Below are 18,193 nucleotides of genomic sequence, written 5' to 3'. Positions count from 1 at the left end.
GAAGTTCAACCGATCGTTTTCAAAAGATCACCCAAACCTTCAAATGCAGACAACACAACAGGAACTTCTTCGTCATCATGTACAATTTGACACAATTTGGGAATCCAAATTGTAATAGCATTGGAAACGTCTTGCAAATCTTGTAGTTTGTATAGAGCCACAATTAACAATTTCAATGCGTCAATTGGCACTTTACGTATGATTTCCTGTGGATGATCGATCATCTTATAAACATTTTGATAAGATTTCGCCAAGTAAGGGATGAAAGCGACTCCGGTATACTCGGCAAATTTCTTAATTGCTAAAATGGCCTCCTCTTTTAAAGTGAATGTTTATTTATAAGATTTATCGATAAATGCAATTTACGTATTGTTTGCCGATTGAATGTATATGTATGTAGTTTGTCTTTTTACTGTAGATTCTAGCTTTAATTGTTATTGTGCCTTTAGCTGAATTGTTGTTACGCAGTTCTGCTAATTGCTTTATTAAGCCTAAGGGGTACTGCCGGAAATTCGTTGCAAATAAATACTTGAACTTTTATTTTTTCTTTTGTGGTTGTTGTGTGCATATATAATATATATAAATGTAAGCGCATAAGTTAAGGCAATCAATAGTTTGTTAATATAAAATACATATATACACATATATCTGTAAATATAGTATTATATAAGTACATATGTATATAAGTATATTCACCGGATTTTTTATTTTTTTTATATGTCAATTTTTTGGAATTTTCCGTTAACGTTAAAAGTATACAGGATTTACAACATACATATATAATTAATAAAAAAAATTAAAACGATACACTTTCTTTGTCTCGCCTCAAGGGGGTTTTGGGGAAAATAGATGTGTGTGTTTTTTTTTGTGTGTGTTTTTGCTGCTGCATATATATTTCGTTGTTAATCTCGCGCCCGTATTTGATTATTAATGTTTTGGTTTTTATGTATATTTTTGGGATTCGCGCCGCGTTTCGATTTTTTGTTTTTTGGTTTCGCGCCCGTTTATTTTTGTGTTTAAGTATGTTTTCATTTTATGTTTTTGTTTTTTGGGACATTTAATATGTTTATCCGCTTTTCCTCTTTTATGTTATATATGTGTGTTTATGTGTTCGAACATATGTTCGGTCACTCAACTCTCAAATTCGCTTTTGGCATATGTATGTATATACTTATATATACGTACATATATTTTCTTTATGTACACAAATAACATATATATATATATATTTGTATATTTCTTTATATTACACTGCACTTTTTTTTCCAATAACTGTCACTGTACCTTTTTGGTTTTTTTTTGTTCACTTTTTGTCACTCCACGGGTTTTTTTTTATTTGTTTTCCAATAAATGAACCGGTTATTTTTCACTATTTGTTCAGTTTTTGGCACATTATTTTTTGTTCACGCTGTTAGTTTTTGTTCACGTTATTTAATTATTATTATTTTTTCTTTTATGTTTAAATAGTTCCGTTCACTAGGACTCGAAGGACCATAAATAACCAAGTACGAAATTAATTTTGATTTCACTCACCGCTAGTAAAATCAGTCGGTAAAAACGAAGTAATTTTGGGAAAGCGGGTGCTCGAACCGAAAGATGTTCTCTCGTAAGCGAATCGATGCTAAAAAGAAGCGTATGGGATCGTTTTGTAGTCCCTTATATATCTATTGATTGATGGCTTTATGGTAGTGTGATCGTGGCGATGTTGTATATGTGTGCGTGTTGGTGCATGGTGTAGTGATGTGGAATGTATGGGCGGTAGGCGTGGTGATGTGGATGTGAATTGATGTGGTAAATGTGGTGTGACAGTGTCTTATGATGATGGGGAATGAGTGGTCATTTAGCCATACCACCATAATAACCAAGTTCGAAATTAATTTCGATTTCACTCACCGCTAGTAAAATCAATTGATAAAAACGAAATGAATTTAGGGAAGGCGGGTGCTCAAACCGAAAGATGTTCCGGCGCATGGTTTCGAGATATTTGTTGCAAGTAGCCTCCGAGCATCCTTCGGCTATAGCGGCCATGCCTAAGTAGGCAACAGAACGTGGAAGTGGGTCCTGACCCTGCAAGGCGGGCTCCAAAAGGTGCAATAATGGCGGAGTCAATTTCTCTGGTGGCACGCTCAGTGCAAGGTCCATTGTTTGAGTAGCCCTTGTCATCGGATTCGTGTTGTCTTCACCCAAAAAGTATTCTTCATCATCGTCTTCGTTTTCGGGTTCAGTTGCCATCAAATTGAAAACAATTCAAATTATGGGCTCGATCAACTTTCGTTTGAAAATCAGTTTTTTCTTAAGGCGAACGACCCAGCCAACGTAAGCCGCGACTTTTATGCGCATAGCGCTATCAAATAGGGCATTACTTGCTGCCTCCAAGAACAACTTCGACAACATTTTTATGTGATTGTTCAGCAATTTAGCATTTAAATCTGCCATACTCTCGAGAATATCAAAAACATAAACGAATTGGTCGACCTCAGTCTGCACAGCAAATGCTTGAAGGGATTTACAATTAACGGTATGGACTTCTGCAACGTTTGTTCAGCTGTGTTGTGACCCAGTGTGAACGGCACCAAATAAGTCATACCAGTTACAATGTTGAAAACCATAAATAACCAAGTATATTGCCAGCACCCTCTACGATAGCCTTATCGTATTCGCTCCTCGTCAAATTGGTAAGCGACCTTGCCCTGGAGCACGTCCATTATACAAGAGAAGACAAAATCACGAAGTTCAACCGATCGTTTTCAAAAGATCACCCAAACCTTCAAGTGCAGACAACACAACAGGAACTTCTTCGGCATCATGTACAATTTGACACAATTTGGGGATCCAAATTGTAATAGCATTGGAAACGTCTTGCAAATCTTGTAGTTTGTATAGAGCCACAATTAACAATTTCAATGCGTCAATTGGCACTTTACGTATGTCTTCCTGTGGATGATCGATCATCTTATAAACATTTTGATAGGATTTCTCCAAGTAAGGGATGAAAGCGACTCCGGTATACTCGGCAAATTTCTTAATTGCTAAAATGGCCTCCTCTTTTAAAGTGAATGTTTATTTATAAGATTTATCGATAAATGCAATTTACGTATTGTTTGCCGATTGAATGTATATGTATGTAGTTTGTCTTTTTACTGTAGATTCTAGCTTTAATTGTTATTGTGCCTTTAGCTGAATTGTTGTTACGCAGTTCTGCTAATTGCTTTATTAAGCCTAAGGGGTACTGCCGGAAATTCGTTGCAAATAAATACTTGAACTTTTATTTTTTCTTTTGTGGTTGTTGTGTGCATATATAATATATATAAATGTAAGCGCATAAGTTAAGGCAATCAATAGTTTGTTAATATAAAATACATATATACACATATATATGTAAATATAGTATTATATAAGTACATATGTATATAAGTATATTCACCGGATTTTTTATTTTTTTTATATATCAATTTTTAGGAATTTTCCGTTAACGTTAACAGTATACAGGATTTACAACATACATATATAATTAATAAAAAAAATTAAAACGATACACTTTCTTTGTCTCACCTCAAGGGGGTTTTGGGGAGAATAGATGTGTGTGTTTTTTTTGAGGATTTTGTAGTTTTCTCTTTTTGCCTTATCGCCAGCTTTTACGATGCCTGTTGTGCATCTCTCTCCCTGTGTTTTTGCTGCTGCATATATATTTTGTTGTTAATCTCGCGCCCGTATTTAGGTCAAAAAAATATTGTCGACGCAATAGCGAATATTTAGAATAGTCGACAAGTGAACCGGTTTTTTTAAAATGTTTAAAGGCTCGAGTTTTTCTGTTTTTCAATTTATATAACTCTTTCGAAAACCACGGACTTATACTTTTGTTTTTGTTAACAATTACTATTGGAACATACTTTTCAAATAATTTCATAATAATATTATTAAAATGAGAGACACTCAATTCAATGTCACCATTATAATTAGGCCATGTTATTGTAGAAAGTTCTATATTTAATTTTTTTAAATTAGCTTTTGCAAAGTTAAACCGAGTACAGAAGCACGAAGTTTGATGATTATTATCCCGTACAATGCCTGAGATTTCGACAGATATTTCCAAAGCAGGATGATATGAGTCCTCTGGTAGAACAAGAGGATTACTCTGAATAACGGAACACTTTGCGGAGGTATCAACGTATACTAAATCTAAGCATTTACCAAATTTATTCGGAATCAAATTAATTTGGTTCAGACCCAACTCGGACATTTTTTCGAAAAACTCATTAAAACATGACCGATTGCAAATCGGCACGATATAGTCATCGAATGGTTTCCACGAAGCACACGGTAAATTGAAATCACCTAATACAATTATTGAATCTGCATTATTTGCCATCGAGGTAGCACTATTTATTAAAGAAGCATGCTGCATGTATACAGATAAGCCGGAATGGGGTGGTATATAAGATAGGGTTAAATAAATAAAGCAACTATTAACGTATACTCTAATACATTTAAATTCAAATGAGTCGGTCCCTGGAACAAGAATATTTTCAGATGGGATAGAGGAATGCACGGCAAATAGAACACCTCCACCGATTCTGTTCAGTCGATCACATCTAAAAACTTGAAATTTGCTGTTTTAAATCTCATTATCAAATATGTGAGGTTTTTAAAATGTTTCTGTAAATCCAATTATATAATATTGAAATTAAAATTGGAACTGTTTAAATACAAGTCGGTAAATTTTGTATTAAGACCTTTAACATTTTGATAATAAATGCAAAAGTCCCAGGTGGCCAGAATGAACTATCTAAGATCTTTTTGAATGTTTCAAGAGATACGTCTATTTTAAACGATGATATACTTCTATCATAATTGAAGTTAAATTTACGTATATTGATATCATCGATTTTTAAACGTGACGAAATGTAAGATTTAATGTCCTCCACCAAGGTATCTTTGGCAAGTCTCGAAATAAATATAGACTTTTTAGGTGGAATAACTATTAAGTTATTAACTGATGCTACTAAGTTAATAGCGGGAGCCTCTGGAATTGTGAGACACTTATTACTATTAGATAGAGCTTTTGGGGAATTGAGCTCTTTGGAAGTTGACGGCTTATCACCTTGAGGGCAAGGAGAAGAGAGATTTATTAGGTCATTGGGAGGAGACGTTCTTTTCTGAACAGAAGAACTAAGTGTTACTTCATCGGAAGGACGTTTACGCTTAGGAGCAGGTTTAGAGGATTCGTGAGAATCATTCAGGCACTTAAAAGATTTGAACAATTTTTCATAGTGCCTAAATTTTTCAGTGAGGGTTACAAGATCACGACCGATTTCGTTAAAGCCATTGCGTGTCTCCCTATAAACTTTAAATAGATCGATTTCAATAGATCTACAATTTAAACAGGACCAACGCAATCCCTTACAGTCGATAATAGAATCTAAGATTCTACCAGTCAGTCCAGCACATTTAATATGGGCAAGCCCATCACAAAGCCAGCATGAAACGTAGCGATCTGACTCGCCTTTAATGTTACAATTGGGGAAGTTACAAGACATAATAAACCACAACAATGAAGATCAAATAAAAGAGTAGGTAGAACAAAATTTAATAGATTAATAATAAATTAGTGTGTTAATAAAATATTATTAATAATAAATTCAATTAAGAATATATTAATATTAATAATAATAAATTCAATTCAGAACAATTTTTTTTTATCAAAGTTTAAAACCAAGACAATTTGAAGAAGCAATATAGCGAGCAGTTTTAGAAGCACTGTAACAAATAAAAAGCTAAACGCAACACAGCTGTGAATAAAGAAGTAGATAAGATAAACAAAGTGAGAAAATATAATAAAATAAAACAAAATGAAAGAAAGGGTGACTCGGCACCAAAAATTGGAAAGTTTAAACTTTTTAATACCGCAAAAAACAAAACATAAAATACTTATCATGAAACTGAGAGTTTAATCACTAAAAATTTGTATTAACACGGTAATAAAAATTAGTTAAACTTCGAGAATTTTTTAAAATAAAAACACAAATGTACACAGCTAAAAGAATTGCAGCTTAAGAGCTTGAAGTGTTGCCACCTATGATATTTGATTATTAATGTTTTGGTTTTTATGTATATTTTTGGGATTCGCGCCGCGTTTCGATTTTTTGTTTTTTGGTTTCGCGCCCGTTTATTTTTGTGTTTAAGTATGTTTTCATTTTATGTTTTTGTTTTTTGGGACATTTAATATGTTTATCCGCTTTTCCTCTTTTATGTTATATATGTGTGTTTATGTGTTCGAACATATGTTCGGTCACTCAACTCTCAAATTCGCTTTTGGCATATGTATGTATATACTTATATATACGTACATTTATTTTCTTTATGCACTTTTTTTTTCCAAGAACTGTCACTGTACCTTTTTGGTTTTTTTTTGTTCAGTTTTTGTCACTCCACGGGTTTTTTTTTTTATTTGTTTTCTAATAAATGAACCGGTTATTTTTCACTATTTGTTCAGTTTTTGTCACATTATTTTTTGTTCACGCTGTTAGTTTTTGTTCACGTTATTTAATTATTATTATTTTTTCTTTTATGTTTAAATAGTTCCGTTCACTAGGACTCGAAGGACCATAAATAACCAAGTACGAAATTAATTTTGATTTCACTCACCGCTAGTAAAATCAGTCGGTAAAAACGAAGTAATTTTGGGAAAGCGGGTGCTCGAACCGAAAGATGTCCTCTCGTAAGCGAATCGATGCTAAAAAGAAGCGTATGGGATCCTTTTGTAGTCCCTTATATATCTATTGATTGATGGCTTTATGGTAGTGTGATCGTGGCGATGTTGTATATGTGTGCGTGTTGGTGCATGGTGTAGTGATGTGGAATGTATGGGCGGTAGGCGTGGTGATATGGATGTGAATTGATGTGGTAAATGTGGTGTGACAGTGTCTTATGATGATGGGGAATGAGTGGTCATTTAGCCATACCACCATAATAACCAAGTTCGAAATTAATTTCGATTTCACTCACCGCTAGTAAAATCAATTGATAAAAACGAAATGAATTTAGGGAAAGCGGGTGCTCAAACCGAAAGATGTTCCGGCGCATGGTTTCGAGATATTTGTTGCAAGTAGCCTCCGAGCATCCTTCGGTTGTAGCGGCCATGCCTAAGTAGGCAACAGAACGTGGAAGTGGGTCCTGACCCTGCAATTCGGGCTCCAAAAGGTGCAATAATGGCGGAGTCAATTTCTCTGGTGGCACGCTCAGTGCAAGGTCCATTGTTTGAGTAGCCGTTGTCATCGGATTCGTGTTGTCTTCACCCAAAAAGTATTCTTCATCATCGTCTTCGTTTTCGGGTTCAGTTGCCATCAAATTGAAAAAAAATTCAAATTATGGGCTCGATCAACTTTCGTTTGAAAATCAGTTTTTTCTTTAAGCGAACGACCCAGCCAACGTAAGCCGCGACTTTTATGCGCATAGCGCTATCAAATAGGGCATTACTTGCTGCCTCCAAGAACAACTTCGACAACATTTTTATGTGATTGTTCAGCAATTTAGCATTTAAATCTGCCAACTGAATGCCATCTGAATTGGTCGACCTCAGTCTGCCCAGCAAATGCTTGAAGGGATTTCCAATTAACGGTATGGACTTCTGCAACTTTTGTTCGGCTGTTCTGTGGCCCAATGTGAACGGCACCAAAGAAGTCATATTAATTAGAATGTTGAAAATAACAGGTGTAGCCATGTTGCCAGTTGCTTCGGTGGTCACCACTGCAGCAGTGAACATTCCATTCCAATATGAAACCGATTCCATGTGCTGCAAAAATTGATCAGAGGCCGCATCAGCCAAAATAGGAAATGAAGACGAACCTAGCTCGCTTTGCTTAGGATCGGTAGAAGAGCAGTAGCTGTAGGTGAACTTTAGCACTTCGGTCATCCATGAGTCAAACTCTTTGGCTTCGCGACGCACCAAAACACCAACAAATTGAGCAATTGCTTTACGCCCAGACTTTTGCTGCTCCTGCATGAGGGCATAAAGCATACCCTGCTTAATAATTTGCTGTTGCTCAACCTGCACTTTGTTCCATTGACGCAGTTTCGCAAAATGCTTCTTAAGTAGTGCAACAGAATATTGACGCACCTGTGGCTTCATTGTCGAGACGGCAATTTCGCAAAGAGCTGGTACAGTCTCAGAACGCTTGTAGGCCTCCTGTAAATCAGCGGTGGCCTTTTTGATTACACCGTTAGCCGAAGAAAGAAAATTTGTAATAATTTGGATTATTTGCTGCATTTTGGATTCCAAAAATTTCTTTTTGTTCCCGAAGACTCTTATTCCGAGTTGCCAATTATTTGCTTATTTGGCTTTGCACCAACTGCTTTATGTTCCTTCGTTTTTTTAGACGCACTTATAACCGAACTCACACGTAATACAAAGAAATGTATCGCAATTTCTACTTTTTGCATATAATTATTTGCAAAACGTTATGTGAATTGCACTAATATTCTCCGTACTACCTCACCTGGCAGATGATTTTCAAAGAATGATAGAATAAAAACAGCTAATAAGAAAATTAACTGAAAGCTTTTACTTGTATATTGTGTGCCTGATTTCGCCTTGCTTTCGTTGTTTGTTCCGTTCTGGCTCGAAGGATCATAAATAACCAAGTATATTGGCAGCACACTCTACGATAGCCTCATCCTATTCACTCTCCTCAGCATCTTCGTCTTCATCTCCAGTAGACTCGTCAAACTGGCAAGCGACCTTGCCCTGGAGCATTTCTGTTATACAAGAGAAGACTACATCACGAAGTTCAACCGTTGGTAAATAGATTTGTTTCAACTTTTTCAAAAGATCACTCAAATCTACAAGTGCAGACAACACAACAGAAACTTCTTCATGCACAATTTGGCCTAATTTGGGTATCAAGATTGCAATAGCATTGGGAACGTCTTGCAAATCTTGTAGTTTGTGTAGAGCCACAATGAAGGAGCTCAATGCGTCAATTGACACGTTACGTATGTCTTCCTGTGGATGATCGATACTCTTGTAAACATTTGGATAAGATTTCTCCAAGTAAGGGATGAAAGCGACTCCGGTATGCTCGGAAAATTTCTTCAATGATAAAATGTCATCGTCTTTTTCTTCTAAATATGAATTTTCAACACTGTTTCCCGCAATGTTGTTCAAATCATCATCCTCCCCATCCGAGTTTTCAATATCGATATCATCTTCGTTTTCATCGGCCTCCTCTGCTGGCGCTTATGTCAATATATTCGGATATAATTATATATGTAAATATATAAGATAATTTTTATTTATAAGGTTTATCGGTAAATGCAATTTGCGTATTATTTGCCGATTGAATGTATATGTATGTTTGTATTTTTGTCTTTTTGCTGTAAATTCTAGCTTTAATTGTTATTGTGTCTTTAGCTTACTTGTTGTTACGCAGTCCCGCTAGTTGCTTTATTAAGCCTAAGGGCTACTGTCGCAAATTCGTTGAACGTAAATACTTGAACTTTAATTTTTAGTTTGTGGTTGTTGTGAGTATATGTATACAAATGTAAGCGCATAAGTTAAGGCAATCAATAATTTGTTAATATAATATATACAATATATACTAGCTGACCCGGCGAACTTCGTACTGCCTAACAGTCAATTAATGTCGTGTTATCTTTTAGCTGAACTAATTTAGGCTCTGATGAAGATAATACAATGATACAAAGTAAATATGAACATAGGTAGATATATAAAAGTATTTAATTATGATCAACAATACATACAGAAAGAGAATACAAATTAAAATAAAGTACTTCAAACACGTGTCAGAAAAAAAAAGATTAAAATAAAGTATGTTGTGTAGCATGTGATGCACTCGGATTAACTCTTTTCATTCAAGCAACTTGTGGCAAACGACATTCTTTGTTTTTTTGCCAGGCGCAAGAACAAATAAAGCGGATGGTTTACCGACACGTAAACATGCCACGTGACCCTGTGATTTGGTAATCGTCATGGCGAAGGCAAGACGAATCGGGAATTGAATTCGTTTAAATTCAAAGGGCATTTAAATAAGAATAAGAACTTCCTCGTCTCTAAATTTCTTTAAAATTCTTTGAATATCAACGCGGGAATCACATTGCTCATCAGTTTTCTTATCACCAAACGTGTTCCATTGCACAGTTTTGGTTGGTTTAAATTTCTAATCATGATCACTGTCGAGCCAACCCTAAGCTGCAAATTGTGCGGAGGTAAACCAGGCACATCCAAGGAGTCTAAAAATTCAGTTGGGTAATTAGTGGCTGAATTATAATATTTAGGTCGGAGTTGTCTTCAAAAAGATAATGGCGGACCGCCCTAATATCTTAAAGGACATACTTATATCTGTTGGACTGTAATTTCCTTAAATTCGAAAAGGAAATTAGAACCAAAACTTTGGGGATACAATGGAATGCGATATCTGACCAGTCTTCATATACTACAGAGTCAATACCAGCATTATCCGCCATAACAAACCGACAAATTTTATTCTCTGTGGCAATACCTTTCGACGCCGCGCGATTGCTTTCGCCAATTATGATACAAGCCAAAATACTAATACAAGAATTATGGATAGATGGAACCGATTGCGATGAACAAATAAAACCATTTCGTTTAGAAAAGTGGTCCCAGTTTGCGAGCAATCTAAATGATATCTCACAGATACAAATCCCTCGATGGGTAAACTATGCCCCAGAGCACAAAGTCGAACTACACGGCTTCTGTATACGTACGCACACAAAGCGAGATTGCGACCACAAGCCACTTACTAGTAGCAAAAACAAAAGTAGGTCCTTTAAAAGTAATAAGTCTATTACGACTTGAACTGTGTAGCGTTACTACTAGCCAAACTAGTATCTATGGTGCGAATGCATTTAAACATGGCTGACTAATTCCACAATTTTCCCACCACCGATTTTATCATATACAGGTTAACACGGCTTTAATATTATTGTTATCTACTATCTAAAAATAAGTCGGGTTTTCCTTCCTGACGCTATAACTCCAGAACGCAAGAACCGATTTCCACGGTGTCGCATTCGTTGGAAAGGTCTCGGGCTCCGTGAGGTTTATAGCAAAGAAAATTCAGGAAAAATTTCAACAGAAAAGCGGGAAAATCTTTTTTCACATACAGCGCCATCTCTGATACATAACATGTACTACAAACCAATATTTTAAGTAGATGGCGCCGGAGCGCGATACATTGTTTGACAGCTACTCATTGTTCTCTGCTCATTTAATTTCATGTGACAAACCGGTATTGTGTTCACTTGAAATTGTGAAAAAAAACTTAAAAAAAATAAGTTATTCGTTTCCTAACATTTCAATTGGAAACCATCAAATCAATAACGTGTATTTTTATACACAGGTGGTAAGTTGAACTGTGTAAATTATGTGGATCGTGCATTTGAGGTTAAATTCACTACTCTGTCCATAGTCCAAAATGCCTAGAGGACGACGTGCAAACATCGGCCCTCGCACAAGACATGCAAGTCAGTAACAAGTGTATTCACAGAACTTAAGCGTAGAAAGACAAAATGTAATAAGAGAACATGCCCGATTGAGACAACGCGTGAACACACGAAGATCATTAGCTTCATACAATCGCTTGGCATTCCAATATGATCCCACTGCGAACTACAGTTATGATGAAAATTTAGATATTGGATCAATGACGACTATATGCCGATATTGCAATGCGTTAAATTTCAAAAGAGAAACGGCTGGATTGTGCTGCGCAAGTGGAAAAGTCAAACTGGATCCATTACTTACACCACCAGAACCACTGAGACCATTGTTCGATGGAAGTGATCCCGATTCCAGCCATTTTCTTCAACACATCCTTGAATACAATAACTGCTTTCGCATGACTTCCTTTGGAGCTAATATCAATCGAGAAGGCGGCTTCATGCCGACTTGCAAGGTTAAGATACAACACACATAACCGATCATTCACACCAACACAATAAATTGCAACACATAACAACTACATATACACCACACACTACACCATCACACGATCAGAAGTTACACCGTATTCTTTAACAAATGATTGTTTGCAATTACAGATACAAGGACAAATGTATCATTTGCATGGTTCAATGGTGCCAACACCAGATGAACCGCATCAATTTCTGCAAATATATTTAATTTCGTCGATGGTTGATCAGCTGAATGTGCGGAGCAATATACAGGGAACACAACAATTAAAGAGACGAATTATTGAACAGTTGCAATCATTTTTACACGCTAATAATGCTGTGGTTAATATGTTCAAAACAGCATTGGAACGAACAAATTTGTCATAAGAGCGGATTGTACTCCAACAGGAGAACATGTGCGAAGATTCAATGCACCCACCGTTAATGATGTTGCTGCAATTATTGTTGGCGATCTAACTAAATCGCGTGACATTGTCGTTCAGCGAAGAAGCAATATCATGCATCGTGTAAACGAGACACATCGTTTGAACGATGCGTTACAATATCCAATCATTTATTGGCAAGGGCAAGACGGGTACGACATCATGTTGAAGACGGTCGATCCAATTTCAGGTACAATATTCACACACTAATTATTGCTATTATTGGTTTCCATTAACAATTCATTTAATTTTGCATTTTCAGGCGTAACAACGAATAAAAATCTAAGCGCAATGAATTACTATGCGTATTCGCACACATGAGGAGAATGTCATTCTGAAGTGCCGTCGGCTATTCCAGCAATTCGCTGTCGACATGTATGTCAAAGTCGAGACCGAACGTTTAGCGTTCATCCGATTCAATCAGGCAAAGCTACGATCTGAGGACTATATACACTTGCGTGATGCTATTCATTCAGATGGTGATGTTCAGAATATTGGACGTCTGACGATTCTCCCATCATCTTATATCGGAAGCCCTCGCCACATGCACGAATACGCTCAAGACGCTATGACGTACGTGCGAAATTATGGAACTCCGGATTTATTTATTACGCTCACATACAATCCAAAGTGGACGGAAATTGAACGTGAGTTGGAACCGGGCCAAAAACCGCAAGATCGCCATGACATAATCGGCAGAGTATTTCAGCAAAAACTCAAGGTTATGATGGATGTGCTTACTAAGTATCAAGTTTTTGGTGACACACGTTGTTATTCGTACTCGGTGGAATGGCAGCAGCGTGGACTAACGCATGCTCATATCCTAATTTGGTTGCTGAACAAATTACATTCAAATGAAGTAGATGACATCATATCAGCTGAAATTCCTGATCCAGTCACTGATCCCCATCTACACGACAGTGTGACGACACAGATGGTTCATGGACCGTGCGGTGCATTAAATCCAATATCGCCTTGCATGGCTGATGGAAAGTGCACTAAACGATATCCGCGACCGTTAGTTACCGAAATAGTCACAGGGAACGATGGATATCCAGTTTATCGTCGGCGTTCAAAAGAAGATAATGGTCGAACTATCAAAGTTAAAGTTCAAAATCAAGAGATTGAGATCGGAAATGAATTCATTGAACCATATTGCCCACTGCTATCACGTATTTTCAAAACACATGCAAACGTTGAGAGTTGTCATTCGGCCAAATCAATCAAATATTTGTGCAAGTACGTCACAAAAGGCAGCGATATGGCTGTGTTTGGTATTGCGTCGGAAAATGCGAATGACGAAATCAGCAACTTCGAAATGGGCAGATACGTCAGTACTAATGAAGCACTGTGTTCTCATTTCAAATTCATGAAAGATATCCCACAGTTGTATATTTAGCAGTGCATTTGGAAAATGGCCAAAGAGTTTACTTCACTGAGGCTAATGCGGCACAACGAGCTGAGAGACCACTGTCGACAACATTGACTAGCTTCTTTGCAATGTGTGAAGCAGATCCCTTCGCAGTGACGCTGATGTACGTTGAAATGCCCAAGTATTACACTAGGAATCAATCAACAAAGAAATTCAAACGTCGCAAACAAGGAACCCCAGTTCCAGATTGGCAACATCTGTTTTCCGCTGATGCACTAGGTCGCATGTATACTGTTCATCCTAGAAATGATGAATGTTTTTATTTGCGACTGCTGTTGGTAAATGTACGTGGACCAAAATCATTTACGCATTTGAAAACTGTGAATGGCCACCAATGCCAAACATATCGAGAAGCATGTCAACTATTGGGTTTGCTGGAGAACGATTCTCATTGGGATTTAACACTTGCGGATTCAGTTGTTTCATCAAATGCGTACCAAATACGAACGCTGTTCGCAATTATCATCACCACATGTTTTCCTTCGCAACCAATTCAGTTATGGAACAAATACAAAGACGACATATGTGAAGATATCTTGCATCGCTTGCGCATCCAAACGAATAATCCTGACATCCAAATAACCGATCAAATCTACAATGAAGGATTGAAGCTGATTGAGGATCAATGCTTGACTATTGCAAACAAGCTACTGATTGAAGTAGGAATGATTGCGCCAAATCGATCGATGCATGATGCATTCAACCAAGAATTAAATCGAGAGCTGCAATACAATGTTGATACATTGCAGGAATTCGTTCGAAATAATGTGCCGTTGCTGAATGAACAGCAAAAACAAGTATACAAAATATTAATGCAAGCGGTGGACAATAATACTGGTGGTCTATTCTTCCTGGACGCACCTGGAGGAACAGGGAAAACATTTGTCATCATTGATTTTGGCCACTATTCGATCAAGATGTGACATAGCTTTGGCGTTAGCATCATCTGGAATTGCGGCGACTCTTCTTGATGGCGGCCGTACTGCACATTCTGCGCTTAAGTTGCCACTCAATTTAAAAACAATTGATACTCCAACATGCAATATTTCCCGATCCAGTGCAATGGGAAAGTTGTTGATGCAATGCAAGCTCATTGTTTGGGATGAGTGCACAATGGCACATAAGAAGTCACTTGAAGCACTTAACTTCACACTGAAGGATCTTCGGCGAAATAACAACATCTTTGGCGGCTTGATGGTATTTTTGGCAGGCGATTTCAGGCAGCCGTTGCCAGTAATTCCCCGTGGAACGCCTGCAGATGAATTGAATGCTTGCCTGAAGGCATCACCCTTATGGAATACCGTAAAACATTATCGCTAACCACTAATATGAGAGTTCAACTTCAAAATGATCAAAGTGCGGAACAATTTTCCAAACAATTGTTAGCTTTAGGAATGGGAAAGTCCCAGTTGATGCGACATCTGGATTAATTACTCTTACCAACGACTTTTGCCGATTTGTAGACTCTCAATTAGCTCTTATTGAAAATGTTTTCCCAAACATTAGTGAGAATTATCAGAATCATGCTTGGTTGAGTCAACGAGCAATTCTTGCCGCAAAGAATAATGATGTACAGGCACTAAATTTCACCATTCAATCAAAAATTGCTACCGATTTGGTGACATACAAATCCGTTGATTCCATAACAAATCCCGATGATGTAGTAAATTATCCAACGGAGTTTTTGAACCCTCTGGAGTTACAAGGATTTCCACCACATGATTTGCAACTCAAAGTTGGTACAGTTATTATGATATTGCGTAATTTGAATCCACCGCGACTTTGCAACGGTACTCGACTGTCGGTAAAAAGACTTATGCCGAATTTGATTGAGGCAACCATTATTAACGGCAAGTACGCAGGTGAAAATGTATGTATTCCTCGAATACCAATGATTCCGACTGATCTTCCGTTTGACTTCAAGCGATTGCAATTTTCAGTTCGCCTTGCGTTCGCCTTGCGTTCGCAATGACAATTAACAAGTCGCAAGGTCAATCGAGTAGTGTTTGCGGGATAAATTTAGAAAATTATTGTTTTTCACATAGGCAGATATACGTGGCGTATTCACGAGTTGGGAAACCATCCGCTTTGTTTGTGTTAACATCAGACCAAAAAACAAAAAATGTGGTTTACCAGAGAGCACTTCAATGAAACGGATAATATGCGGACACGTATAACGCTTCGATTCAGTATTCACTTTGGATTCACGTTCATTTACTTAGAGAATTTCAACTAAATAACACTTCATTTTTGTCATCGAAATGAATTCCTTACTGCTGTGAAATGAAATAAAATGTTTTCTTTTTGAATATAAAACAAAAAAAAAATTTTTCTTCATCTTTTAATTACCAGACGAAATGTTACATAAAACAAAGCCATCTGGTGGCGAAACGGAGTTTGCCGGGTTTGCTAGTCTACTATATAAATAGTAGACTTCCCCCCTTACTGAGGCTATAACTCCAGAACGCAAGAACCGATTTCCACGGTGTCGCATTCGTTGGAAAGGTCTCGGGCTCCGTGAGGTTTATAGCAAAGAAAATTCAGGAAAAATTTCAACAGAAAAGCGGGAAAATCTTTTTTCACATACAGCGCCATCTCTGATACATAGCATGTACTACAAACCAATATTTTAAGTAGATGGCGCCGGTGCGTGATACATTGATTGACAGCTACTCATTGTTCTCTGCTCATTTAATTTCATGTGACAAACCGGTATTGTGTTCACTTGAAATTGTGAAAAAAAACTTTAAAAAAATAAGTTATTCGTTTCCTAACATTTCAATTGGAAACCATCAAATCAATAACGTGTATTTTTATACACAGGTGGTAAGTTGAACTGTGTAAATTATGTGGATCGTGCATTTGAGGTTAAATTCACTACTCTGTCCATAGTCCAAAATGCCTAGAGGACGACGTGCAAACATCGGCCGTCGCACAAGACATGCAAGTCAGTAACAAGTGTATTCACAGAACTTAAGCGTAGAAAGACAAAATGTAATAAGAGAACATGCCCGATTGAGACAACGCGTGAACACACGAAGATCATTAGCTTCATACAATCGCTTGGCATTCCAATATGATCCCACTGCGAACTACAGTTATGATGAAAATTTAGATATTGGATCAATGACGACTATATGCCGATATTGCAATGCGTTAAATTTCAAAAGAGAAACGGCTGGATTGTGCTGCGCAAGTGGAAAAGTCAAACTGGATCCATTACTTACACCACCAGAACCACTGAGACCATTGTTCGATGGAAGTGATCCCGATTCCAGCCATTTTCTTCAACACATCCTTGAATACAATAACTGCTTTCGCATGACTTCCTTTGGAGCTAATATCAATCGAGAAGGCGGCTTCATGCCGACTTGCAAGGTTAAGATACAACACACATAACCGATCATTCACACCAACACAATAAATTGCAACACATAACAACTACATATACACCACACACTACACCATCACACGATCAGAAGTTACACCGTATTCTTTAACAAATGATTGTTTGCAATTACAGATACAAGGACAAATGTATCATTTGCATGGTTCAATGGTGCCAACACCAGATGAACCGCATCAATTTCTGCAAATATATTTAATTTCGTCGATGGTTGATCAGCTGAATGTGCGGAGCAATATACAGGGAACACAACAATTAAAGAGACGAATTATTGAACAGTTGCAATCATTTTTACACGCTAATAATGCTGTGGTTAATATGTTCAAAACAGCATTGGAACGAACAAATTTGTCATAAGAGCGGATTGTACTCCAACAGGTGAACATGTGCGAAGATTCAATGCACCCACCGTTAATGATGTTGCTGCAATTATTGTTGGCGATCTAACTAAATCGCGTGACATTTTCGTTCAGCGAAGAAGCAATATCATGCATCGTGTAAACGAGACACATCGTTTGAACGATGCGTTACAATATCCAATCATTTATTGGCAAGGGCAAGACGGGTACGACATCATGTTGAAGATGGTCGATCCAATTTCAGGTACAATATTCACACACTAATTATTACTATTATTGGTTTCCATTAACAATTCATTTAATTTTGCATTTTCAGGCGTAACAACGAATAAAAGTCTAAGCTCCAGATATCCAGTTTATCGTCGGCGTTCAAAAGAAGATAATGGTCGAACTATCAAAGTTAAAGTTCAAAATCAAGAGATTGAGATCGGAAATGAATTCATTGAACCATATTGCCCACTGCTATCACGTATTTTCAAAACACATGCAAACGTTGAGAGTTGTCATTCGGCCAAATCAATCAAATATTTGTACAAGTACGTCACAAAAGGCAGCGACACGGCTGTGTTTGGTATTGCGTCGGCAAATGCGAATGACGAAATCAGCAACTTCCAAATGG

At 37.1% G+C, this 18,193-nt stretch overlaps 1 protein-coding gene across 1 annotated transcript; it reads left to right on the top strand.

The window, feature by feature from the left end:
* The first annotated feature begins 12,678 nt into the window (after nt 1-12,678).
* Nucleotides 12,679-17,572, top strand: LOC138858275 (uncharacterized). The gene is made up of 4 exons (XM_070112777.1): nt 12,679-13,711; nt 13,765-14,728; nt 15,316-15,679; nt 17,333-17,572. Exons 1-4 carry the CDS (start codon nt 12,679-12,681, stop codon nt 17,570-17,572), a joined length of 2,601 nt encoding a protein of 866 aa, XP_069968878.1.
* Nucleotides 17,573-18,193: the final 621 nt, after the last annotated feature.

The sequence above is a fragment of the Bactrocera oleae genome, chromosome Y, assembly GCF_042242935.1.
Source record: "Bactrocera oleae isolate idBacOlea1 chromosome Y, idBacOlea1, whole genome shotgun sequence".
Classification (NCBI taxonomy): Eukaryota; Metazoa; Arthropoda; class Insecta; order Diptera; family Tephritidae; genus Bactrocera; species Bactrocera oleae.
The sequence above is the reverse complement of the archived record's forward strand: the minus strand, read 5'-3'. Positions and strand labels throughout refer to the sequence as shown.

What these genes read in the sequence shown, in the direction of transcription:
- LOC138858275 (XM_070112777.1), top strand. Translation starts at nt 12,679, where the DNA reads ATGCGTATTCGCACACATGAGGAGAATGTCATTCTGAAGTGCCGTCGG. An exon ending in GGCCACTATTCGATCAAGAT is followed by an intron (nt 14,729 to 15,315) that starts GTGACATAGCTT and finishes CCCAAACATTAG; the next exon opens with TGAGAATTATCAGAATCATG. An exon ending in GCAAGTACGCAGGTGAAAAT is followed by an intron (nt 15,680 to 17,332) that starts GTATGTATTCCT and finishes TTGCAATTACAG; the next exon opens with ATACAAGGACAAATGTATCA.